Source organism: Pithys albifrons, chromosome 6 (assembly GCF_047495875.1).
Source record: "Pithys albifrons albifrons isolate INPA30051 chromosome 6, PitAlb_v1, whole genome shotgun sequence".
In the NCBI taxonomy this organism is placed as follows: Eukaryota; Metazoa; Chordata; class Aves; order Passeriformes; family Thamnophilidae; genus Pithys; species Pithys albifrons.
Window position 1 is genome coordinate 32,513,055 of NC_092463.1, and position 25,911 is coordinate 32,538,965.

Here is a 25,911-nt window from a genome sequence, read left to right on the forward strand (position 1 = left end):
CATTTAATTCTAATATTGTAAAATAAAGTTTTCATACATGAAATTTCAATTTTATTTTTGGGGATTGCTGTCTATTGAAAACATTCAGTTTTCCTTTAAAGTGAAGAGTGAGATAACACAGTTAAAACATACATGATATAATACTTACGTAGTAAAGCTAGAAGAATCTAAGATGAGGTATAATAAAGAAAAGATTAACCACTGAACAACACTCAGCTGGGATGTGCAGACAGTTTCAGAAGCCTGCAGGCTCACACAATGAGGTGTGCCACAATCTTGTGTGTCAGCAAGGGAGGCTGTAGAGCCAGGGGCATGTGGTGCTGCCCTCGAGTGACAAAACCTGAGTCTCGGGCATGGGTCACAAATGACCACAATAGACATACCTACACTGCACATATCCAGGTCCTACAGTCAACATGGAAAGAGCTTCTCTGCACTCACAACATGCTGAGACTGTAATATAGATTAAGAGATCCACCCATAAATAATAGAAAGGTGTATATGTGTAAGAGGTTTCAGGATTGTGGCTTTATAGGTATCAAGACGGTTTCTAATCTACAATCACATTTATCCCTTATGACAGTGAGATGTCAGTGCTTTTTGTAAAAGTAACTGTAATGAAAATAGGAGTGATAAATGTGATCATGCTACTGACACCTAAAATAATACTATATGTTTGTGTCTGGTTTTCTCTAAAAGTTTGTCAGTAGACTAATTCAGATCCAAAAATAGGTGATAAAGAAGTTATATCATGGTCTTTTTAAAAAAATGCCATTGTCTAAATCGAGGCCTGGTTGGTTTTTCTCCATATTTACTAACCAGTCTGATTCATGAAAATGTACTTGGTGCATTGGTTGAGCTGTTTGTTTAAGCTCATTTGAAGGTATGGTCTCTTTGCTGGTTTGCTCTCCAATATGAGCTGGAATCAATAGCCATTAGATATCTTTGCATTTATTACAAAGGTGACAGGATCAGGCCATATAGGAGATAGAAACAGGGGCCAGATTTCCCATCCCAAGCACTAGGGTATCATAACAACCCCAAAATGAACAATTGTGTAACTGGTGAATATCAGACAACCAGGGGCAAAACTAAGGAAGGAAACCCTGTGTATGCTCTTCAAAGTAAGTTTGCTCAAAACCGCACATCAGGTTGCTGTTCATAGGCCAAAGAGTGCACTTTGTTATGCACAGCAGAGTGCCATGTGACATGTTCACTATACAGTATATGAAACTGAACAACAATATTATCTTCACATTTTATTTCTTCACTCTCACTGTTGGTATATAAACAGCTTGTTTCTGTCTTGCTGAATACAGGAAAATCCCTTTGCATATGAGAAGCAGAATGGAGTTAAAAAGGGGATCTGTGTCTTCTGTTCTCTGCCATATTCCAGTGAAGTTCTCCTTTGAATTTGCCAATGAAATTTAGTTACTGCTTGTTTTTGCCCAACCCCAGCTCTAGCCCTAGATATAGCAGCACCTAAAAGTACACACATTCCACTGCAAAATGATCTAGTGATCATTTTACCTAGCGATACCTTTGCAACTTGTTAAAATTATAAGGCTATTGTGAGAGTAATTTGAGACAACGGATCCATAGTGACGAACAATACTTCTGTAACATTTAAATCCTTTAGCACCCTTCAAACATTCAACCAAAGGGCACTCATTGTGTAGGCATCTCTTTAAGCTTAAAAAGCTTTTTATGCAAGAAATTAAGTTCTCATCAAGAAAATAACTGTTGAAATCTTAATACCTTTCAATGACAGCCCCATTTGAAGAGCAATTTTATAGCATAATGATCCTTGTTGCATAATTTGGACAGACTATTGTTCTCATTTGAATTTCCTATACACTGCTTGCTTTACCATCTCTCCTTCCCACACCAACTGAAAGGGAGAGATCAAAAGTCAGGAGAGAAAACATCAAGACTTGGGTCTGGAGTTAAACTTCTAAATGTTTCAGAGCAGCTCTTACTTCAGACATGCTATGGTATTTCTGATTAAAGCATTGGTGGCTGCCTAGAAGACTTGGCCAGATTCATTCCACCTGAGATCCTAGTATAGACACAAGTCCAAAATAGCAACTTTAAAATCCCCAGTCAGCTTTGTCATGGGTGAGAGTGGGGGGTTTAGACCAAGTTTATTAGAGAAGCCATCCCAATGAGTCACAAGGTGTAGACAGGACCCCCTCGCTTTCTAAACTCCCTCTCAGACAAGAGCCTAGGTGTGGCTGGATCCAGACTTTGTCAAAGGTATAAGTGCAACTTTGTCCTACAAGATTATAGATGGCAAACTGGGTATATTTATATTAAACGAATTTTTTATTTTGACAAATGATTAGGCAAAGGATCTTAATCAGAATTATTTACTACACAGTATAAAAGCTACAACTACTGGTAGTGTATAGTATAATACAGTGCACTATATCAAAGCAACTATATTAAAGCTAGCAAAAAAGATCGAAACAATTATTAAGTGGAGATTTGATGTAATTCACCTGTATCAACACTTGTGGGCAAATCTCTTTCTCTTAACCTCGAGGAGTATCCCTGAGAGGCATCCTCACTTCAAGGGAGAAATTTACCCTATGGACATGTGTGGCAATGCATTCTCAATACATGGCTTGGAGGATGTCATGTCAGAAATGGGCTGATGAAGAAAATAAGCCAGCCACTGAGAATGCTTTAACAACTGATGGTTTTAATGTGGTTTAAATGTACTAAATGTAAAAAGTGCATAGTCACTGCTTCTTCTTCCCAGAAACCCCTGCCAAGCCAAGGGGCTGGGAGAAGGACAGTGACCTCATATTTCCTGTCACCCCCTCCCATTGAATGTAAATCCCCTTACTCTTATTGGCACAAATCCAGACTTCCCTCTTGTCCCTTATTGGTGAATTTGTACCCCTCCAAAGTCTATATAAACCCGTACCCCTGATTAAATCCTCTTTTTGTTCCTGCCTTCGCTGGTGGTCCCTGTGTGTCGTTTCTGGGGGCTCTCAGAGACCACATGGGCGGGGTAAGCATAGAGCACACACTTCTTCTATGTTAATGGACTGATAATCCAGGACCAGGAGAAGTCCCATATCGTTGCAGATTTCCTTCAGCATAACGAGGCTACAAGAAACCAACCCTCATAGACATGGGACTGGACTTTTACAGGATAAAGTGATTGACTGCCAGTCATATGTCTCTGGGTCAGCTTAGCAGTTTATCTGCCAAATCTCTCCTTCACTATCAGGATGTTGATGTGTCAGATTGGTTTTAGCATAATTCAGCACATGATGCCCACTGTCAACCTACCATTGATAGCTTGCAAAATGATGCATTGTTTGAGTTGTTCAACCACATTCAAGGGCAGACTATCCTGCTACAGATTCCACTCAGGACTAGAATTATTTAAACTTCCTGCTCTTTTTTATATTCTAGAGGCATCTAAAACATTAACCTCTACGAAAGATATGCCAGAAGTAGCATTTTTCCCTTCTATTTTACCTTGTACCAAAGGGTGTCTGAAATCTAGAAATTAGTTCCTTATTCTAAATCCTGCTCCAGTAATGGTCTGACAGGTTTCCTCAAAATAAGTCTATAGGACTGGGTAGACTATAAAATGGAGTTTCAGATTCTTGCTTTATTATCACTGGAGGACAGGTTTGTACCCCTCTTTCATACAATAGCATAGCAGTTACAGAAGTTGCCAAGGAATTCAATTTTCACTTTTTTTGTGCTCAAGAGAGTCAAACACACATAATTTTCTCACTAGAAAAAAGTATCTAAGCATCAGGTATGCACCCTGAGTGCATAACTTGCTGGATTGTGATATACAAGATGTCACACTAGCCAATCTAAAAGTTATTTCTGACTTCATGACAGTCTGTGTGAACATACGTGTTGTCAGAAGCAAATAAATAAATAGGTAAATAAATAAATAAGGGATTTTATCCTTCTAGAATATTTGTGACAAGTTCTATGAGACAAGACATGATCTTTAGTGTCCCATCTAACTTTTGTTTCGGGGTCTGCTCAAGTCAATGCCTTTCTATTTGCAACTGACTGAGAATTTCAGCAGGTGAGCGGAGTCCTATACATAGTTTTTGAAGCACTTCTCATCTCAAGTATTCCATAAATATGGAGTAATATAAGAGGAATTTTAACTTCCTTTCCATGTGCAGAATTATACCAGCCTGAAGCTCTTATTTCCCCCCAAGGAAATTTTATTAACCTTTAAACTATAGAGCTATAGATCTTCAGAATCAATGCATTGTCTTAGTAATGCATTCTCAGCATGACCGCTTCAGTGAATCAAAACCATATCTCTTCAGAGATGAAACATGTATCGGGTTTGCATGGCAAGGTCTTGCCAGCAGGATGGCTACAGGGATGGTTTCTGTGAGAAGTTCCAAGACGGAGCTGCCTCTGGCTGAACCCATCAACAACAGGTGCAGTTCCTCTGGGATAACATATTTAAAAGGAGGGGAAATGCTGCAGAACAGCAGCTGGAGACAGGATTGAGAACATGAAAAGGAAACGGCTCTGCAGACACGATGTCAGTGAAGGAGGGGTAGGAGGTGCTCAAGACACTGGAGCAGAGATTACCTTGCCGCCTCTGGTAAAGACTGTGTGAGGCAGGCTGTCCATCCACTGCTGCTGTCCATGGTGGAGCAGAGATCCACCTGCAGCCTATGAAGGACCCCACACCAGAGTGGGTGAATGACTGAAGGAGGCAGAAGCCCACACTGGAGCAGGCTCCTGGCAGGACCTATGGCCCCATAGAGAGAGGACTCTATGCTGAAGCAGTTTTGCTGGCAGGACTTGTGATCCCTCAGGGGACACACCCTAGAGCAAGCTGTTTCTGAAGGACTGCATGCTATGAAACAGACCCGCACCAGAGCAGTTCATGAAGAATTGCAGCCTGTGGGAAGAACTCACATTGAAGAAGTTTGTGGAGGACTCCTCTCCCATGGGGGAGACCCCACACTGGAGTAGGGGAAGCGTGTGAGAAGTCCCTGCTGAGAAGGAAGGAGCAGCAGAGATAATGTGTGATGAACTAACTGACTGCAATCTCCATTCCCCTTCTCCCTGTACCATGTGATAGAGAACGTAGAGAAAATCAGGAGTGCAGTTGAGTCTGGAAAGAAGGGAAGGGTCAGAGAAGGTGTTTTTTAAGATTTGGTTAATTCTCATTTACTTACTCTGATTAGCTTGGTTATAAATTAAATTAATTTTCCTGAGTTGAGCCTTTTGTTGCCCATGACAGGAATTGGTGGGTGACATCTCCCTGTCCTGATCTCAGCCCATGAGCCTTTCATTGTATTTTCTTGCCCCTGCCCAGCTGAGAAGTTTGGTGATAGAGAACTGTTGGTGGGCAGCTGGTCTCTGGCCAGGGTTAACCCACCACAAAACCACATGGATGTGGGGTCATTTCTCAAGATGGGTGATGCATCTGTATCTTTCCAACTGAAGTGGGAACTGGGAATATATAACTGTTGAAATATGGTACACATATGACATACACATAGGCATGAGGTACTCGAGAGCCTTATGTAAAAGCAGAAAAATACACAATCCATCATTATTTTATGATAGTAGATTGGAAACCATTTCTCCACATAGCAAATACTGGCAAAATAGTTCAGCAACTCATTTCCATTTATTACCCCATGGGGTCTGGCATCTGCTTCCCCTGCAGCTCAAATCAGTGTCATACAATTGTACTCTATGCAGTTACCCAAATAAACTGAATTCTTGACACAGGAATTCTTAAAAACTAGATTTTGCCTTAGACCTAAAACTTCCAACCCTTCAAAAAATTATTTCAAAATTAAAGTATCTCACCAGAAACAGTCTATAATCCTCTAAAAAATGCAGTCTCTACTTACATAAATTTGAGAAAAGGAAACTAAAATTCCTAGTGCCCGGGTTTTATCTGTAAGTTCTAGGATTCACAAGATGTCACAGTGACACAGTTAATGGCAAAAAAAATCAATTTCACTTTTATCTACCAGAAAGATTATGAAAGGGATGTGCTGAAAAAAGAGCTTTTATTAAGCAGACTTTAAAAATAAAATGGAGGGTGATAAGAGGAAGAGATGTTATTTTCCCACCTGAGTGCCATTACAGACTCTTGATTCAGACTTGGTTAGAGGAAACTAGTATGGTTTGGAGGTTTTTGGTCTGATAGCAGCATTAAATCTGAGGTACTGCATCCTTCTTCCCTTTTTTCTTTTTCTCTTCTGAAAGTAAAACCAGCAGTTCCTTAAAAGAGCCCTAAAAACTCTCCAGAAAAGGTATGTCCAGTTCAGCAATTATTCCTTTTGAAGACTAGAGGTTCCCTCTAGGAACCAGTTGTTGAGATGAATCCTATCCTTCAGAGTCCCCTTTTGGAGTGATTACCTAAAACAGCACAAGACCTATTAACTGTGCAGCACTAAGGAACTGTACCTGCCCTATATTGTAATCCATATTTAAGGTGTTGGTCCATTTATAGGGCCACAGAGATGATCAGAGAGCTGGAACACCTCTCCTGCAGAGACAGGCTGAGAGAGCTGGGGTTATTCAGCCTGAGGAAGAGAAGGCTCCGGGGAGACCTTATTGCAGCCTTCCATTACTTAAAGGGGGCTTATGAAAAAGAGGGAGAGCAACTTTTTTACATGGACAAATAGTGCTAGGAATTGTTTTAAACTAAAAGAGGAGAGATCTAGATTACATGTTAGGAAGGAATTTTTTTGCTCAGAGGGCCGAGAGGCACTGGAGTAGGTTGCCTAGAGGAGTGGATGCCTTATCATTGGAAGTGTTCAAGTCCAGGTTCAATGTGGGGCACTGTGAGACTCTGGATTATTATATTAATTATTGGTTTGGACCAACTCAAGTGTGTGTGTCAGACTGGCTGGCACACCAGAAGTCCTGCCTGGGAGCAGGGGTTGGCCACAGCACGCCAGAGCAGATAAAACCAGCACCATCATGTGGTCATGGCCCTGCCATCTCCTGGACTTGTAGCTGGATCTATGCTGAATCTGAAATGTCAGATATAATTCTCTCTTTTTTAACTTCTTCTTCCTCTCCTAATCTCCTTTCTTGATATTTGGGTAACTTAAAGCAGGATGGGTTGGATTTTCCTAAGTTTTATGGGTTAGCATCTGCTAAGTTACTGTTTTGTGAAATGCTTTATTTTGGTTGAATGTTGCCCTTTAAACTTTTGCCAAGTTCCCTTATTTTCAAAAGCTACCCAGTAAAAGTGTTATTTGACTTCCTGAGAAACGTGTAGTGTCTTCTCCCATGCTCTCTCTCAAGGTATAAAAGAACTGAAGGCCCATTAAATAGATCGGACAAGTGGATTTTTAGGGACAGATATGTTTAAAGTAAAACCCCTTCCATGAGCTTGTAGCTTGAACGTGGGATCTTACAGGCCCTGAGCAAACTGATCCAGTGGATGGCATCCCTAACCATGGCAAAGGGGCTGGAACTAGAGATCCAATCCAAGTCTTTCTATGATTCTATGAACTATCATTTTGCTCTGCCCTGAAGACTTCGCTTGAGATTGAATAAGCTATTGTTGTCCCTGTGTTTAGAGAACAAGAAGACTTGCAATTGGTACCTTGAGAACATGTTGGGGAAGTCAGCAATCTTTGCTGATGCACAAAGAGATGCAGCAGCAGCCAATACCCAGATTTCCAAATAAGTGTATACTTCTGCAAAGTATAAACACAAAAAAGTACTTCTGTACACTGGTGGTAGGGCAACTGTCATTATCCTGCCTATATCCTTAGACCAGGTTTGTAGATAATATCTCTTGTAAGACCAGCTGGTATAGGTAGGGAAAAAACCACCAGATAAGCCTTTAAGCACTTAGACACTTTTTCAAGTCTGAAATAAAAATACTGGGTATAAGTGCTAGTCCCTTCCAACTCCCTCTGCCCCATCAACACACACGAAAAACAAACAAAAACCCCATAACAAAACAACAACAAAAATCCAAAACAGAAGCTAGAAATTATTTTAAACTGTTAGTAAATAAATCCATCACACCAGGATTTAAAAATGGTTTTGTTTTGTGTTTTTTGGAAGCAAAAACCTAAACATAGAATTGCTATCCTGAATAGAAACAAAAGACTGCTATGAGTATCTTCTCTGAGAAAAGGAACACTCTAGGAAAATTGAATGGGGGGTATAAGATTATCCTCCCTGTGAGGAAAGGTATGCTGTATACTACTGTTCTTTGAGAGACATTCCAAAATTTCATTAGAAAAACTTATTTGACTACAGCACTCGTGAATGTAAAAAACAAATTCAGTTACTGCTTTTCACAAAACCCAAAAAGTTATAGAATATTGCAGATATAATACTGATGATTCTTAGCATGGAATATTCAAACCTGAATGAGTTAGCTTTGATAATCTGTCCCCACGAAATCTGTATGGAGCAATCTCAGATATAGAGTTAACAATTTATACAGGATGGTAAACTGAGACAAATACATAAGTCAGATGAAACTTGGGTTAAATAGAAGTATGGTTCAGAAGAAATTCATCTTGAACATCAGTTTGGAAGACTCTCTAACCTTATTTCCTTACTTAAAATACACTTTAAATCCTCTTCCTTACAATTTTCTTGATCTAGAAATAGCTTTCATCAAGTTAGTCACAGAAGTAAGGGATACAGTTAACCCAAAATGCTGATGGTATTCAGAGTATCCAGATTGTTTTGCTTCTGACATAATTTAGAATGGCTGCAAGTAGGGACAACATTGTGTAAGTCTGATCACCTCTCTGCACTTTCAGTCACAGGCAAAATTCTTCACTGAAAACAAGACAAAGCAGCAGAGGAGTGGGAGATGGAAAAGGAACATAACAAACAGAAGTGCAGGCTGAACAACATGGAAAGATGACTATGGGGAATTGGAGTAAATAATTCCTCATTAAGAGAGAAATCCAGGAAGAAACAAGAATGAGTAAGGGTGTTCAGAATAAACTGTGCAAGTAGCCAGACTCTGAGGACATCAATGCATAAACATCCCTTGTGCAGCTACTGTTCACAGTTTCTCCTGAATGGTACTGTCTGCCTTTCCCTACTCATGGTCTTTATTTTTCATAATCTGCCTTTATGATCTTTCTTCCCTCAGCTTGCTCGGTTGAAGAAGTAAGGCAAAACAAGCCCTTGAGCTGCCAGAATGAGGGATACTTACACTTCTTCCCACCAAGTTCTGAGTTTGTTCAGCGAGGGGTACTTTGGGGTAAGGTCTGGTTTTCATACTTATGTTACTCTGCTTGTTGGAGTAGTTTGGTTTTGCTTCCTCTGGCTGATTTTCTAGTTGGTTTGACCACTAACTGTTTTGACTAGTTATTGAAATGAGACTATTAGTAAACATTTGACTTCTCTTCCAAAGGTCTCGTTTCTGGAGTAACTTCCAAAATTCACAAAATGCCATGCTGAATATAGGTGCTCATGTTTTAGTGTTTTTTCTTCCAAAATGTAAACATACACCTATAGATGAATGTTGGGGAGGTTTGACCTGATCCCACTTGCACAACACACTGGCCAAAGAGCTGAAAATGTATATAACCTGTTTACCTCCCCCAATAAAGTTTGAACGTTCATGCTTTTAACTTTTTGGAGTCGGGCCTATATCTCATGAGAACACACCTCGATATCTGGTCGCTGGACCCGGGGTACCGTGTGGGGTGGGCCGGCAAGGACATGGAAAATCCTCCCACAACAACGCAGCTCAATTTTTCCCCTACAGATGAATTTTGCAAAAAGTGTGTGTCTATGTGTGCACAAACACATTTTTATATTACAAGTAGAAAGAAGTGCAAGCCCAGCCCTACTGATGACAAAAACGAGTTATGTGATTTACTTCCCTCAGGGCAGGATTTCACCAATAGCTGCTTAAAATTAGAACTATTTAAAATGCCAGAAGCTTGGCATGTCAATTCTGAGACAATCTGGGATGAGGGGAGTGCAGGGGGGAAGAAGCCAAACAGCTGTTTATTGTTGCTGACTCAGTTTCAAACGAGTGTAACAGATTTGGAGTGCTACAACTGGTTCCAAAATTATAGTTCTTATTTTCAAGGCAATTTTTCCTGCTCCAGTCTCTACCTGCAAATAAAACAGAAACATGTTAAAATAGTCACCTAAAAATATTAAAATATTTGACAAATGTTTTTAACAAAATTACTAGATAATACTGTCACTTTAACTATCTTCTGCAAAATGTATAAAGATTACCTCCACCACTTTTTTGGTAAAAAAATGCAGCACATACTATTATAATGTATTCTTTCTTACATGAACACAGAACAGAAAATACTTGACATGAAAAGTTTTGAAATATTTAGCAGATCACAGCTCCCTCTTGTGTAATTCATCATTACTACAAAAAACTAAGTTGGATAGAGATTGTTTAAATGAAGTTCTATGGTACCTATTTACTTTATTCCTTTACTTCTCTTTTTTCTCATCAGTGACAGTTTAGGGTTTGAAATGTCATATTTTCATGTCATTTCAGCATCAGGACAGAGTAATACTTACAGTAAGTACTTTAGTAAATATGTACTTTTTTGCACTAAAACTATATTTAGAGGAATTTTACTTTTGCTCAATGGAATTATTTTAATATCAATAATCAAAATCTTAACGGCTTACTTAAGAAAATTCATATCTAATTTGCTATTTATTATTGTTGCTACATCTTTCTTCCATGTCACTTTCTAGATTTTTTTTCTATTTGGATGACTTTTGGAAAAATCCTAAAATTTTTTCTCTTCGTGTCCATAAGTATTCAGAACACTGCAACAAGCTTATTGTCATTCTGTGTCTGAGCTTTGTGGTAAAGTTTTTCTCTCAGTGAAGTAAGACTCATTTTAGAACTAGGAACAGAACACGCAAAAAGGAAAAGCTGGAAAGCTTATTTTGGGTACAGCACTTCCTTCTGACTACACAGAAAGACTGCATTTGATTAATTGTAGTGTTATTGGCACCCGAAGAGTTACCTTCGGAATAGAAAATTTAAAACAAACAAGCAAACAACAAAACCAAACCCAAACCCTGAAATGACCCTGCTGGAGAAGGTGTATGAGATCGTTGTATGGAACGGGCAAGGAAGGTCAAAATGAGAAACTACAAACAACCGGTGCCGATGTTTTGCCTGCCACTGCAGTGCCGAGCGTGGCTTTGTGACCTCCCGGCTCGGGGCCGCACAGCGCAGGGAAGGCACGGGAGGCACCGCCGCTTCCCTGAGCCGGCACAGCAGCGAGCGGGAGCCGCGAGCCAGTGGGAGCCATGGGGAGCCGGGAACGATGGGGGAGTCGGGAGGCACCGGGAGCGATGGGGGAGCCGGGAGGCACCGGGAGCGATGGGGATGCAGCCGCCCGCGGCGCTGCGGGGCAGCCGGAGCCCGCCCTCCGGGACAGACGCTGCTTCCCACGTACCCAGCCAGCCGACCCAGCTCCGCACCGCTGGCACCGCGACACCGCGGGGCCGAGCGGCGGGACCGGCGTGGGCGGGGGACACGGGGTGCGGGATGCGGCGGGATGAGGGATACCGGGTGCGGGATGCAGGATGGGGGATGCAGAATACTGGATACGGGATGCAGGATGGGGATGCAGGATACCGGATGCAGGATGGGGGATGCGGGAATGCAGGATACCGGGTGCAGGATGGGGGACGGGGGATACCGGGTGCGGGATATGGGATGCGGGATGCAGGATACCGGGTGCGAGTGCAGGATACCGGGTGCGGGATGGGGGATGCGGATGCGGGATGCGGACACAGACGCTCTCCCTGTCCCATCCCACCCGGCCTTTAGGTAGCCAGCGCGATCGCCCCACAGGCTGTGGGAGACTTAAGAGCCGGCGGAGGCGGCAGGCGCGGCGGGCCAGCCCCGGGCGGCCGTTGGCGGTCGGGTCCTGATTTCGAACGGGCGGCGGCCCAATGAGAGGCGCGGGCGGGGCACGCGGGCAACGCCGATCGGGCCGCTATGGCGGAGCAGAGTCGGAGGCTGGTCCGGCTGGCGGTGATGGAGGAGCTCCGCGCCTCCTACGGGATCAAGGTGAAGGGCGGGAGCTGCCTGGCGGCGGCCAAGACACCGGCAGCGACGGCGGCGGAGGTGAGCGGGGCGGGGGCGCTCGGAGCGGCTCCGGCTCCCTGGGCCGGGCAGAGCCGGAGCTCACACGGGTCCGGGGCTGGCCCTGTCTTCGGCGGGGCCGCGCTCACCGGTTCTGACACCGGTTGTGTTGCCGCAGTGCTGCGGGTCCCGCCGTCCCTGGCAGAGCATCACCTCCCGCCGCGGGGAGAGCTCTTTCCTCCTGCAATGAGCAGAGTCGTTTTCTTCCCTTTCCCCTGAATCGAGTGCTCCAGGCACCCCTCGAACAGCCGTGTTGTCATCCAGGAAGGCTCGGTGGTTCTTGACCAGGCCGGGTGACAGAGGAGATGTGCTCCTCTTTTGTTCCTCTTATTGAGGGTCTCGAAACACCCGCGGTTGCCTCTGACCTGTGCAAGAGCTTTTTACACTTTACTGCGATTAATGTCACTCACAATGGAATTTAAATCTTAGTAATTATGGTTTTGGAATACATACCTACTGTGTGTAGTTTCTAAATGCTCTATCTTTTACTTGATTCCTTAGACTTTTTGTTGAAGGGCTGTATTTGCGTGGTTTCTGAGTATAAGACATAACTATGGGTATTTTGGTGCAGACTTGCCAGTGGTCTGAGGAACAAAATCTGTCTCGTTATCTTCAATACCTGTTTTAAATTTGTCGAAGGGGAAAAAAGTGTGTTTTCTGTCTCAGGACTCTTATTTAAAACGAACATGTCACAATGGATGGCAACACTGAAGGCCATTTCAGAGCACCGATCTTGCTCTCTTAATTTATGAAGTGTGGACAGCAGTCAAGTCTTGAACGAGATCCCTGTGCCACTGATGCAGCACAGAACTGAACATCCTCAGACTGAGCTTTCTGTAAGGCTGAGAAGATATTGCACAGTGCTGCAGTCATCTTTGGTCAATATAAGCCAAAGAAGTTGTGAAAACGCTTGAGTTGGGTTGTTTGGAAAGTGAGAAAGCAAGAGTGAAATTGGAGTTAGTTTTCTCCCCTTGTCAATATCAAGAATGTGGTTCCAGACTTAATTTTTCTTTTTCAATTTGAAGGGAAGGCAATAAGAGCTGTGAATAATACATGTATGTTGTAATAAAAGATGTCTGTATTGCTCTCTGTAGTGCTTAAATTATATGCATGGAAGAAAATGTATATTTAAATAACTACTGAGCAAGGTAGGAAAAGCTATAGAGTAACATTTGTTCTGCCAGGGAGCATTTTATTTCTATTGTGAAGGAGCAGACATGATTTCAATAACTTTGTTATTCATTAACTAAGAACTTAAATCACGTCATGTACTTCAGACAAAACCTAGAGAAGTGAGCAAATCAGTTGGGAATTTTAACTGTTGAATTACAAACCACTGGAAATCTCTATTACGTAATCTTGTAAATACAGAAAAAAATATTATCTCTTGGCATTCATTTTCTTTTTGTAGTTTTCGTAGCAATCTGGAATGCAATGACAGATGTGTTGCTTCTCTTTCCTTATCGTGTTATGTTTGTTTTCTGTAGGACAGATAGAGCCAAAGAGGCCCAAAGTAGCCCAAAGAGTTAGTTACTGATTAACTATTTTTCTAACATGGTCAGCACTTTGAATTCCAGGTATAAATGACCAAGAGTTGCCATTCATCTCTAATAACAAGTTGGGCATGATCTCAGTCCTCTTTTGGTTGGGAGAGCAACTGATTTGCATGTTCTGTAAATATAAATAAACAAGATGAGCAGTAGAGAAATAAAGGTGTCAGCTGAAGTGCAGGCTTTTATAACTGACACACTGTACAGCAACCTCAGATAAACATTTAAAACATGCTGTAGCTGAACCTCAGTAGTAATGACTGAAGAGATTGCTTATTTTCTAATATGTAACAAATACTCTGTCTTGCTATAAGGCAATAGAGATAACAGTTTCTTAAATACAGGTACTAATTACGAGAGTTCAAAACAGTTTTCTGGACTACTGTTGAGTTTAGTCCTCCCTGAGGCAGCAGTCTTGAGTGTCTGAGATGAACAAAAAAATTACATAAAAAGAAATGTTATTTCAGTTGTCTTATGTTGTCTAAGAAAAATATGATTTAGTTGATGCCAAAAGGGGTTTTTTTAATTTTTCAATTTTCATATTTTGTAGATTTTAGGAACACAGTAGATGTAATGCTGTAGATTTTAGTGAATTAATATTCAGCGGCTTGTAGCATAAAGTCCTTCTATCTCTACCCCTGCTCCAGAACAGGCAGCTGAGATCTGCCAGCTATTTAGTCTCTCTCTCAAGGTATCTGATTAAAGCATATCAGAAGAGAACATAAACATGGAGCAGCATGACCCGAAGCCCTGGAGAGCGTCCAGAGAACCTTTGTGTGCTGAAGAAGAGGAGGTGGATGAAGACAGAGGGTCCCAACGACCCCAGGCCCAATTCAACAGGGGTGGGAACTGGGAGGGGACAGAGGTGGAACTGGACATGTGGACAGTAGTGATTGGATAAGTTATATTATAAAAGCTATAGAACTTAGAGCTTGCATGTGCACGCGTCGATGTATTCCTGGATGAGCGGGGTTGCTCATTAAAGTGCCTGCCCATTATCTTATCTCCTACAAAACTTGGCTTGGAGTCTTTTTTACAGACTTTTACGGCAACATAGTCAATTTGAAAAGCTAAGGTGAGATTTCAAAACAGTCTCATTAATATCCATACTGATTTGGGAGCCCTATAAAAAAACTGCCTTCTTGTGAAATAAGAAGTGTAAAGCATACTGCAGAAAACCTTTCTGCTCTTTCACAGCCATCTGGGGTGTTACCTGTAACTAGAACCAGTATAGACTTTGATATCTAAATGACAGGCTTTTTCAGACAATACTGTCTTATCTGAAAGACTTTGGGTTTTGTCTTAACTACCCTTATGGTTGTTCTTGTGGAATGTGTGCTTTTTTGTAATATGTTGCTGATAATTATATCAACTTTTGAGTAACATTAATTGAATTTTGTATTTTAGGGTAAAGTCTTTGGAATATCTTTTCATGCACTGCCACGATCACTTGTGCCAGAATATGGTTATATTCCAAGGTAAATGAGCAGTGTATATTTTGATTTTACAGCTACTTTATATATGTATAGCATATACCCTTGTATTGAACCCTTGTCAGAAGAAGGAATGCAGGCCTGCTAAAGCTTGTGGTGGATATAAGAGTAGTTTCACCTGGGGAAGGAGGGCTACAGAAGTGAGAAGGGGAACTCAGAGCCACAGCTCGCATTCAGTTGTATTTCTTTATGCTTCTTGTCATCTGAGGAAATTATATATTAAGTTTTATAACAAAACTATGAAATAGTTTTTCTGGAAAAAACAACATTTATTCTGAGCATCAAAAGTATGTTACTGTTCTTTTCTCAGCTTTCTTGTTGATACCTGTGAATATTTGGAAGAACATGTTCATACTGAGGGACTCTTCAGGAAGTCTGGATCTCTTGTTCGTTTAAAGGCTTTAAAGGTATTCTCTAAAGCTGCTCTTTTTTTTCCTAATAAGATGCATTTCACTTCATCATCATCTACATGTGGATTCATTTCAGTCATATTCAAGTTCTAATATTGGAAGTAGATTGGTAACATTACATGCTTTAGAAATGAGAGGAGATCTAGTACAAAAACTGACAGGCTTCCCTTTATTTTTCAATATTTTGGCCTTGTGACTGAACAAACTCGTTAACAGTTGTGCTCACTGGATGCTGTGAGGGTATTTCTTTAGCAGAGGGTGTGTACATGGGAAACATGTAAACTCTCCCTGTGGTCTGACAGCAGTGCCTGTGTCTCATTGTAGATACTGGAGTTGGGTAACACATGACAAGGTTGAAACTGGCTATGGGGAAGATGGGACTGTCTTTTCTGACTTGGGCTCGAGGATTAATGCCTAAACTTAAAAGTCTACTGGTATGTTGAAGACTTCAAATTGTGTTTCTTATTAAAAATTTCAGAGTAAACTGGATCAAGGTGAGAACTGCCTCTCAGCTGCACTGCCCTGTGATGTTGCGGGTCTTCTCAAGCAGTTCTTTAGAGAGCTGCCAGAACCCATCCTTCCACCTCACCTGCAGGAGGGCCTTTTCAAAGCTCAGCAGCTCGGAAATGAGAAAAAAACTGCAACTGTGTTGTTGTCATGTTTGATGGCTGACAGAACAATTGAAGCTTTGAGATACTTTTTCAGCTTTCTGAGAACTGTGTCCTTAAGGTCAGTGTAAAGAGAGTGCTTGTAAACAGCACCTAATTCCTTTAACAGCTTCTCTTTCCAGGCAAGTGCTGTAACTTTTTGTGAGTGGTTGTTGATTTTAAGCTTTCTTATCTGCAGACATTCATTACAATTCAGTCATGGTCTTTTATTTCATAAATTCAAAGTGTTTTCTTTATGAAAGCTTAATTAGGTGGAGAATTGACTTTGGTCAAGCTGTATTGCTCATTCTTCTTTGGAAAGCAAAATTACTATAATCTAACTGGTGCCTCTGTCCTCTTGATTTCAAAGACATAGTCATGCAATTACCTGGCCTGAGATGCATAAACCTACACATTAACCTTGTTATGTAAGTGCTCAGGTGAATGAGTCCATATGTGTTTTTTTTAACTGCATTTGTCTTATTTGGCCTTTTCACTGTTGATGTCCTGATAACTTGCATAAAAAACCTTTTCTCGTTAAGATCCAATGAAAACAAAATGGATAGCAGTAATCTGGCAGTGGTTTTTGCTCCCAACCTCTTGCACTCAAATGAAAATGAAAAGATGTCAACTAATACAGAAAAAAAAATTCGCTTACAAGCTGCTGTTGTGGAAACTCTTATTGACCATGCAGGAGAAATTGGTAAGTTGATAAATGTTTATCAGAATGTCTCATTGCACCAACCTGTATGCAGCTTTTCTTTTCAATTTTTAATAGTAATTTAAAAAAACGTTTCTCGACTAATCTAGGACAAGTACCAGAATTTATCTTGGAAAAGATTCCTGCAATGTTAGGTGTGGATGCCTTTCAATCTACTCCCTCACTGTGGGGCCAGGAAGACAGTGAAAATGAATCTCCCAGTGAATGTAAGAGGAGGAGGCACCGAAGTGTTGGGGGTAGGTATGTTGTATGAAGGTCTGCAAACTGACCATAGAACTGAAACCTCAGGTATCCTGATCCTAAGTACTTGCTTTGTCCAAAAGCAGAATAGATGTCTGTGAAACTTGGGTTTGATTTGAAAACCTTAATCAGACTTCAGTAATCAGGTTACTTTATTGTATATTTACTCTGAGTTTATTCTAGTGTGTCTGTTGTCTACCAAAGAGTCTCTTTTGGTTTTCTGTGCATTTGTGAAGCCAAATTAATATTCCAGCTTTTTGTTGAGTCAACTTCAGATCCTATTGCACAACACTATAGGTTGTGGGGGGTTTTGTTTGTTTTATTGTTTTGAGGGGGTTTTTTGCTAGTTTTGATACTTTAACACACACCTGGATAAGTCAGGTCATGACAAAGTAAGGATACAAATGACAGGTCTGTTTTTAATTAGAGTAGCTAATTTGTGTTTTGAAATGTAATTTTGAATTGGATATTATTGGATACTGTGTGGATCCACTGTATTGTGGATCTGGGCATTTGGAGTGGGGGTTTTTTGTTGTTGTTTGGGGTTTTTTGTTTGGTTGGGGGTTTTTGTTTTGGGGTTTTGTTTGTTTGTTTTTTCCAGTTTTCAGTAGGTTTAGGTGGGTTTTTCACCCAAAGTCTGGACAATCAAATGGTCTATTCTCTGTTCTCCACTCTCAGAGGAAAAACTGTGAAATACAGATGTGTGATAATTCAAATCCACTTATAATGCTGATCTTCTGTGCATTGCTATAAAAATATATATTAGCTCCTGTACCTGGAGTATTAAACCTGACAGCAATTGATATCAACTCTGTATGATTGTCTGTGTTTAGTCAAGATATGTTTCATTGTGTAATACACTTTTCCACTCAGAAGAAGGAAGACTATCCTGGAGTTGCAAAGTGATAAACACGAATATTAACATTTTGAGGATAATCAGTTAGAATTTGGTAGTTCTGTGAAATAGGTTCTCATAGTAGATTCTACTCTTTCTTCAGATGTTGTAAAACTTAGCATTACTACATTTTATTATTTTCAAAGATGAGCTTTTAGAAACTACATGATACCCACCAGATACCATAAAAGTACCACAGCCTTGTACTTTGCTAAGCTTTCCTTTGAACATGTGGAAATACAACAGGGACTTGCAATACCACTTAATAAAAATAAGTTTCATTTTACACTTTTAAAAGCAGGAAAGCTGGTAAAATTTCATGCACGTACTCCACTGTATATGTATATACTTTCCCTTTAAAAAAAACCCAAACACCCCTAAACAAAAACATACTTCACAGAAAAGTTGTACGTTATTTCTTTGTGAGACCAAAATTTCATACTTCTGTTTGAGCCTAACTTTGAAGCTGTAAAAGCTTTTCAGCTTTAAGTTGACTGTCCAGTAAAGTGAGAAAGTCTCTGAGACTTTCTGTGAGAGACTTGCATGGATTCCTTCTAGATTTGCCTACAAGAAACCAGAAGGCATACAATTTATAACGACCAGTAGATTTCTCTACAAGAAACTTCTGTTGTCTGTGCAGTGTGGTTTGGAATTTGTGTGGTGCTTTTTTGCTTTGGTTTGGTCTTGTTTTGTGGTGTTTTTTTGTGGTGTTGGTTGGTTGGTTTGTTGGTATGGTTTTTGTTGGGTTTACTGTGAAAGCAATAAAAACTGTAGTGGTGAGATGATCTGGACTATGGTTTTTGGTACATGAAACAACCATTTAAGCTGATTTACTTTATTTCTCCCTGAAAAGGATACCAGTTAAACTTGAGTTGAAAATAGAGCAAGACAAACTTCACATTTAAATTTGATTGCTCGGTGTGTCTTGCATTTCAGATATTGTTAGTGGAGCGTTGAATAAATTTAAATCTAACAGAACACCCTCCACTACACCTCAGCAAGACAGAAGCGGTAGGTATTGGTGTATTTGTACTCAATAAAGCCCATGCAGTATCTTCTGTATTTGTTAACTATATTCCACTTTTTTTTAACTGAAGAATTAGAACTTAGTTGAAGATAAATAATTGAACTTAAATTCTTTAAAACTGCGAATGTAGATACATATTTATTGAGGATACTGCATTTTCAGTAATTCTTGGAGCAGCTCCAATCACTGCACCAGGGGCCTGCATGGTTTAGCCTCTGGGACTGCACAAACAGCTTGCAGTTTTTAGCTAATGCGCACTGAGGCTTCAGTGCAGTAGTGCAGCGATTTTTCGTCTTCGGAATGAATTTGCCAGGACTGAAATTCTTTCACACTTTCTCTGTCTCTTAACCTTCGGGAAGATGACTTACTTTTACTTCTTCCTAATACCTGTATTTTTATTAATATGTGGGTTTGAATTTCCTTTCTTGTACTCTAAACTTGCAAAAAAAACCTAAGCCATTCTGATTACTTTGCCTGTTCAAAATGCATGCACTTTGGCTAAGCTTTTACAACAGTTTTCTTTCAGAGTTAGAAAAACCTCAAACAACTATTTATTTTAGTAAACTGAAGCTTTTAAGCTGTTACTACAAATTTTTTCTTTATTTCAGTCCTTTCATCAGTGACTCCAATGGTTCTTACTCCAAGTACCAAGCGTAAGCTTCCAACTGATTGCTCTCAGGGCTTATCCAGCAAGAAGAGACGGTCTTTTAAGCACAGTTTTGCTCTTGAGTTCTTGCCAAGTAGCATTTTTAACAGCAGCTCAACACCAGCATCAGGTACAGTGCCTTCAGTTTTTCCTTGTTGCTTGAAGGGGTTGTTTGTGGCTTTTTAATTTAAGTGTACAGACTATTGTTCTTGTTAGGCAGTCGTTAATGCCCATTACTTGCACTACTTCCCCATCTTAGTAAATAGTATATGTTTTTGTTCATCACTACTGTCATGTCACATGGATTGAATGAAAGCACAATTCTGTTTCATGTTTTCTCTGTTCAATTAATCTCTGACTTGCAGCCCTGATGTCCCTTTACCTTTTTCACTCCCTCTGTATAACTGAGGTTATACTTCTGTTTCAGCACACAAATCCATGAAGACTGCCTCTGCTTCCAACCTCTTGAAAGTTGTAGCCTTTGTCTCCTAAATATGCTTAAATAGCCAATCTTAGCTCTATGTGAAATGTAAATGTTGTGTAAGAAACCAATCGCTTCTTTTTTTTCTCAAGATGCTGAATAATCTCAAAACTCTGAGAAATTTTTTTACTTTTATTTGATAGTGCTTTAGAACCACTTTATTCTACTAAAGTGCTTCCAACTGTCAGGGTCTTCTGCAGATCCTGTTTTATTTTTATTTGGTTCTTTAATGTCCTGCCAACTGAAGTTAGACTGAAAAAAATATCTAGATTGCTGTTTGTTTTGCCTGAAGATTATTTTTATCCCCTATCAAATGACTGGTATAAAACGTACTGCTGTTTTTATTAAATCATTTCATTTTCTCTGAAATTCTTGTTTCTATGAATCAGCAAATCAAAACAATGACATTTTAGAAAGATAATAATGCATGCGTCTTATAAAGTTCAGTAGTAGAGCAGCAACTCCCTTCTTTATTGTTGCTTTGGCCGTTCCAGTTAGGTATGTTAAAAAAATAATACTGCAAATAATGTTGAGACTGAATCTAATTTTTCTTATTAAGCTCTTAAATTTGAGGAACTGATCTGACGTTAACAGTGTGGAAACTTCTTTGAGGTAGTGATGTCAGTAAGGAGCATGTTATTAATTGCATTCCAGACACTTCCATGATGCTACAAGCAACAGCTTCATTTAATATTAAAGTGGAAGTCAAAGTAATTTCAAGCCAGCACTCCACAAAAGAAGCAAACAAATCCTGTGCTGTTTAAAATCCTACTCTTTTTTGTGTGAGCTGTTGAATCTTTACCTGAAAAAATGTGACTATTTTAAATTCATATAAATATAATTCTGTTCCTGTAGTTCGTTTTGAAGCAAGTCCTTGTGTGTCTCTCGAGTCATCACAAACCTCACTATCTCCTTCAACCACGGATGAAAATCATCGGTCTAGTACAGGGAACAGAAGAAGTAAAAAGCTTGCAAGCAAAAAATTATACAGGTAATTTGCCTGAATTCTTAGATTGAAAGATATATTGGAAAGATAGATCTGGACCTCTTGACTGATATGTGAAATCTCAGCCTGTCTCTGAAATTACCTTTTTTGGTAGCAACTTGTATAGTAATCCTTAAATCACCAGATCTTGCAATGTGGCAAAAATGGAGCTCAAAACAAAATAAGATCTGGGACAGTAGCTTCCTGTGCCTAGTAAAAAAAGGTTGGCAAGAAGGCAACAAAGTATGTAAAACTAGAAATAACCATGACAGTCATGTTGTGTTCTTTGCCCTCCTGAAGAGCTTTTCATGTGTCACTTCTTCCTCTCTCCTTCCAGGGCTGAATCAGGAAAGACAGGTTGTTTCTCTCCAAAGATAAGCCGAAAAGAAATGGTTCGTAGATCATTACGCTTGAAATTTGGTTTGGGGAAAAGCAACAGAGAAATGGTAAGTATTCTGTTTCTAACCCAGTCTTGTTAGTGTGCAGATTTTTAATCCAAAGTTTTGGGCATTGATACTCAGTAGCAGGAAGAGCTTACTTTGTAATGGATCACAGTATTAAGTAGACCTACTTGCTGTCAAGTACAAGAGGTCTGAGGTTTATTTTCACATCAGTAACTGAGTAACTTGTCCTGTGTTTGGCTGACATGAGGCAAGAGTCTGAGGGAAGGGCAGCAACCCTGAATTGGCCAAGGAGCGACTGCATGCCATATAGTGATAAGCTTTTTGAAAAGTAGCTACTGCTCAGGGGCTTGTTGAGAATTTATCTATGTGTTGTAAGTGGTGGCCTTTGAATCATGTGTGGATTTGGGGGGGTTTGTTTACTTTTATCTGATGTGTGTGTGTCTCTTTCCCTTTTTTACCTTTCCAATTCCCTCCCTCATTTTGTTGGGGAATGGGGAAAGTGAGCACGTGGTTGGATGGGAGCTTGCCTGCCAGCTGGGATCAACCCCCACACACACTTGTGATCAGTAGGTCTCACAGCTCCTGAACTTCTGACCTTGCAACGCCTGTGCACAGAATCACTGTGTTCAGGGTGTGATTCAGTCTGCCTTACTGCAGGTAGGCTGTTCCCTGCCTAGGTCTACAAAGAATCAAGGGAAGATAAAATATGGCCACAAAAAGACTGCACTGGCTGATTTGCATAGCCTTTTTCCTGGAGGTTCCTCTGTGGGTGAGATGACAAGTTTATATAAAACCAACTAACGCTTTGTGTTTGTTCAAGAATGTTGTATCAGGATGTGCAGTCGGTAACAGATCTGAAAATATTGGAAGGCGTCTTGCAAGTCAGCAAGGTTTGGAAAGCCGAACAGAATGTGCAAAACGAGATGTTCTCTTCAGCCCATATGTCAATGAAAAATTCCCTAAGAGAGGTAATTATCTTACCAAATATATTAGATCTGGAAAACTTTTGTTTTTGTAAAGCAAAAGTAACTTTTTGGATAAAAGTATAAAAGCAATTGGATTAAAAGTCAGAAGTTACTTGAGTGTTAGTGGCTTATGGGGAAAAAGAATTGGTTTAGGACAGGCTTGTTGTGTTTCTAGTGTATTTTAGTAGTTGTCTTTTGTTTGTGAAACAAGCTGAGATGCATGATTTCAGTTTTTAATCTTTTCCACATTTCTGAAATTTAAGGGAGTACCAGTGTCTTTAAATTCAGTGCTGCTTTGATAATTAGATTTTTAGTAAGAATTTTGCCTATAATTATTGTTAAAATTGCTAGATATTATTCTTAAACACTGATATTTATTTTAAGGTTCAAGGAATGTAAGCAAGTCAGAAGAAAACTTGCTGACTCCAAAATGTCCCAGTAAGGTGGTTCACCGAATGTCATGGAATAGTCCTGCTGTTACGGATGCTCAGGTGATCAGCAAGAATAAGCAAATCCTGCCAGGACACCCTGAAATGAGAGTTGGCTCTTCAGAATCTGCTTTGATATCTGGAAAGCCACCAATTGTTCCAGATGAATTCAAATCCGCAACTGTAAGCAAACAAGACAACAGCTTGGAACTTGTGCTTTGTGAAGAGAAAAGTAATTCAGCTGCAGAAACATTACTGAAAGTTAAGCAAGCGTTCTCTGCATCTGGAAGTGCTATTCACACCTTGATAGGTGATAAATCTTCCCTTGTGAATGTGGCAGGTGAACCATTAAATGAAACTCTGTGTCCCACAGGGCTCAGTCCAGCGAAAGAATTGTTAACTGAAGAAGTTTCTGAAAATCTAGCAAATGTAAAATCCAGAGAGTTGTTGCACCAATTTAATCAATCTGCTGATGATAAACAGCAGTCAAAAACCCCTGAAATTAAAGTTTTGGAGAAAAGAAACTTCAAAACTTCTATCGAGATTGAACTTCAGGTCCCAAAACTAGATACAAAAAAAGTAACAGAATTTCCTATGCCTGAAGTACTGGACAGGGAAAACAAATTGACTGTTCAAAACAGTTCAACAAAAGATAACTTAAACAAATTAGATTTCTTTGGAAAAAAAGAGGAAATAGAAATAATACACTCACAAACAGCTGAAAACTGTGTGCTAAAGTGCTGTAATTTGGAAGAAGGTATTGCTGAAGTTGCTTTGACAGGTCAGCTTCCTACTTTACAGTTGCCTAAATCCCAAAACGAAGTTGGCAACCAGTACTTGAAAGCTGAAAATTCTGATAAAACTTTAACTAAAACATCAACTGTTTCTGACCATGGAAAGGTTTCTGACCACATACAGTGGTTCAACAAGCTTTCATTAAATGATCCTAGTTCTGCAAGCAGAACTAAACCACCTCTGAAGTTTCAGCGTACTCCAGTCAGGCAGTCTGTAAGAAGAATGAATTCCTTGTTAGAGGCTAACAGACGATCCATAAGCTCTCAGTCCCTTAAATCAAGCACTGCTGGTTCACCACTTGTTAAGTCTTTGAGCTATGATTCTGCACTATTCTCCTGCACAGAAAAGCCCTCAAAGAATTCCATGGTTTTGCCATGCAGGAGTGAAAGTACATATGACCAAATTTCTGTATCTCCTAAGCAGCTAGACATAACATCCAAATCATGTTGCAGACCATCAAATCCATCAAACAAGCCTGATGTTTTGGTCAGACCTGCTGGAATCCATGATCAAAAAGTGACTGTTCTTTCATCAAAGTCTGTTCTAGAAGATCTAACCAATCATGAAATGGTTAAATCCAGTTTGAAAGTTAACACAAATATAAATATTCGAGATGCTGCCCCAGAAAAATCTACAATCACAAGAAGTGCTCCAGGAAAAGAAAGAGTTCGTTATAGAGGTTCTCCAAAGAATCCAATATCTAAAGTGAAACTGCTACCAGCTACAAAGCCAGTAGACTTATAAGATCAAATGTGGTGGCTAAATGGGTTCATTGTAGCTTGGTTAATCTTTGGAAAAATCTTTGTATGATTTTTTTTAGCCATAATTATTTCTAATTTTTGATTTATTTTAACTGTATGAGTCATGGAGATGTACAAATATCAGTTTGTTTTATGTTGAGGTTTTCTTCATTTACTGAAATTTCTGTAAGTGCCAGTCGGTTCAACGAATTTTACTTCCAAAACAAAACCAACCTGTTTACAAATGTTTGTGTTAGATTACCATAGGTTCTAAAAACATTCAGAATTTCCTAAAACAGTTTTTGCAGCATTTAGACTAAGTACCAAGTTTAAAAAAACCCACCAAACTTCTCGAATATTTAAAACTGGTAACAGACACGTGAAAGAAAGTATCTTGATGCTTAGTAGTGGTAGTTAAAATTATTTACTTTTTAGTTTTAAGTGTATTGTACTTGATACTACTAAGTTGGATCTTACATGAGCTGTGCCTCTTTTTAGACAATGTTCCTTATTTCTACTGGAGTAAATTGTGAGTATATTTTCCTTGTTGAGTAGGTAAATATCAAAATATAATTCACATGTGTGCACACACTGGAGAATTATTAGAACACATGAAAAAAAATGTGAAGTTTATTCAAGAAGCAAAAAGTCTTAAAAACTTCATCCAGTGATGTGTTCTGCAGCAGGTACCAAGTATTTTCAGTTTTGAGCAGTAAAATGTTTTATCTAAATACGAGAGGGGAGTTTTAACTTATTTTTAGAGCAGTACAATAGTGTGAACTAGATGGTGCAGAAGCTGAGTTTAGATGCTGAAAGGGTTGCAAGAGATGAATGTAAGAAGCCATAGTGTGTTAAAAGTTGATTTGCACAAGCAAATGTTTACATTTTTTAGAATGAAAACTGTTTATGTCTGTCATCATTTGTGAAATTATTTAAGAGTTAACACTTGAAACTGTTCATTAGCCTTTTATATGTGCGAATTGCTTACTGGCAAACTGTTAGAGCTGAAGCACTGGATATTTTTGGTTTTAATAAAACCATTGTTTTTTTCCCCTTTTCTGAGCTTATTCTTCTGTAATGACTTAGAATGTTAGAGTCTGTTACTATATGCAGACTGTTGACACCAAAATTACTAAGTCTGAGGAAACAAGTCAGAAGCGAATCTGTCCTGCCTGTCCTCTTTGTTCATCTTAGATACATGATGGTAATTCTCACAACTAGCAAAAGGTGTGATGCCTCATCGTCTATCAGCAGTAGTCTTTGAACTTCTTAAACCCTGCTTCCTTCCCCTGGTGTCTACCAGTTTGCAAGTTGAATTGGTTCAGTTGGTTTGTCTGGTGGAAACCTCTTCCCTCACTCTGTT

At 39.7% G+C, this 25,911-nt stretch overlaps 1 protein-coding gene across 2 annotated transcripts; it reads left to right on the forward strand.

Moving 5' to 3' along the window:
- The first annotated feature begins 11,957 nt into the window (after positions 1-11,957).
- ARHGAP11A (Rho GTPase activating protein 11A) lies at positions 11,958-25,605 on the forward strand. 2 transcript variants are annotated; one of them, XM_071558052.1, is made up of 12 exons: positions 11,958-12,103; positions 15,079-15,149; positions 15,475-15,571; positions 16,053-16,303; positions 16,764-16,924; positions 17,032-17,178; positions 19,014-19,088; positions 19,713-19,880; positions 21,087-21,222; positions 21,554-21,662; positions 22,441-22,588; positions 22,970-25,605. In XM_071558052.1, exons 1-12 carry the CDS (start codon positions 11,975-11,977, stop codon positions 24,550-24,552), a joined length of 3,075 nt encoding a protein of 1,024 aa, XP_071414153.1. In that variant the 5' UTR covers positions 11,958-11,974; the 3' UTR covers positions 24,553-25,605. The 2 variants fall into 2 exon arrangements, with proteins under 2 accessions (XP_071414153.1, XP_071414154.1); XM_071558053.1 differs by lacking the exon at positions 19,014-19,088.
- The last annotated feature ends 306 nt before the right edge of the window (positions 25,606-25,911 follow it).

Coding starts and splice junctions, on each gene's coding strand:
- ARHGAP11A (XM_071558052.1), top strand. CDS start 11,975: ATGGCGGAGCAGAGTCGGAGGCTGGTCCGGCTGGCGGTGATGGAGGAG. Junction 12,104..15,078: donor CGGCAGCGACGGCGGCGGAG/GTGAGCGGGGCG, acceptor TTTGTATTTTAG/GGTAAAGTCTTTGGAATATC. Junction 22,589..22,969: donor TGAAAAATTCCCTAAGAGAG/GTAATTATCTTA, acceptor ATTTATTTTAAG/GTTCAAGGAATGTAAGCAAG.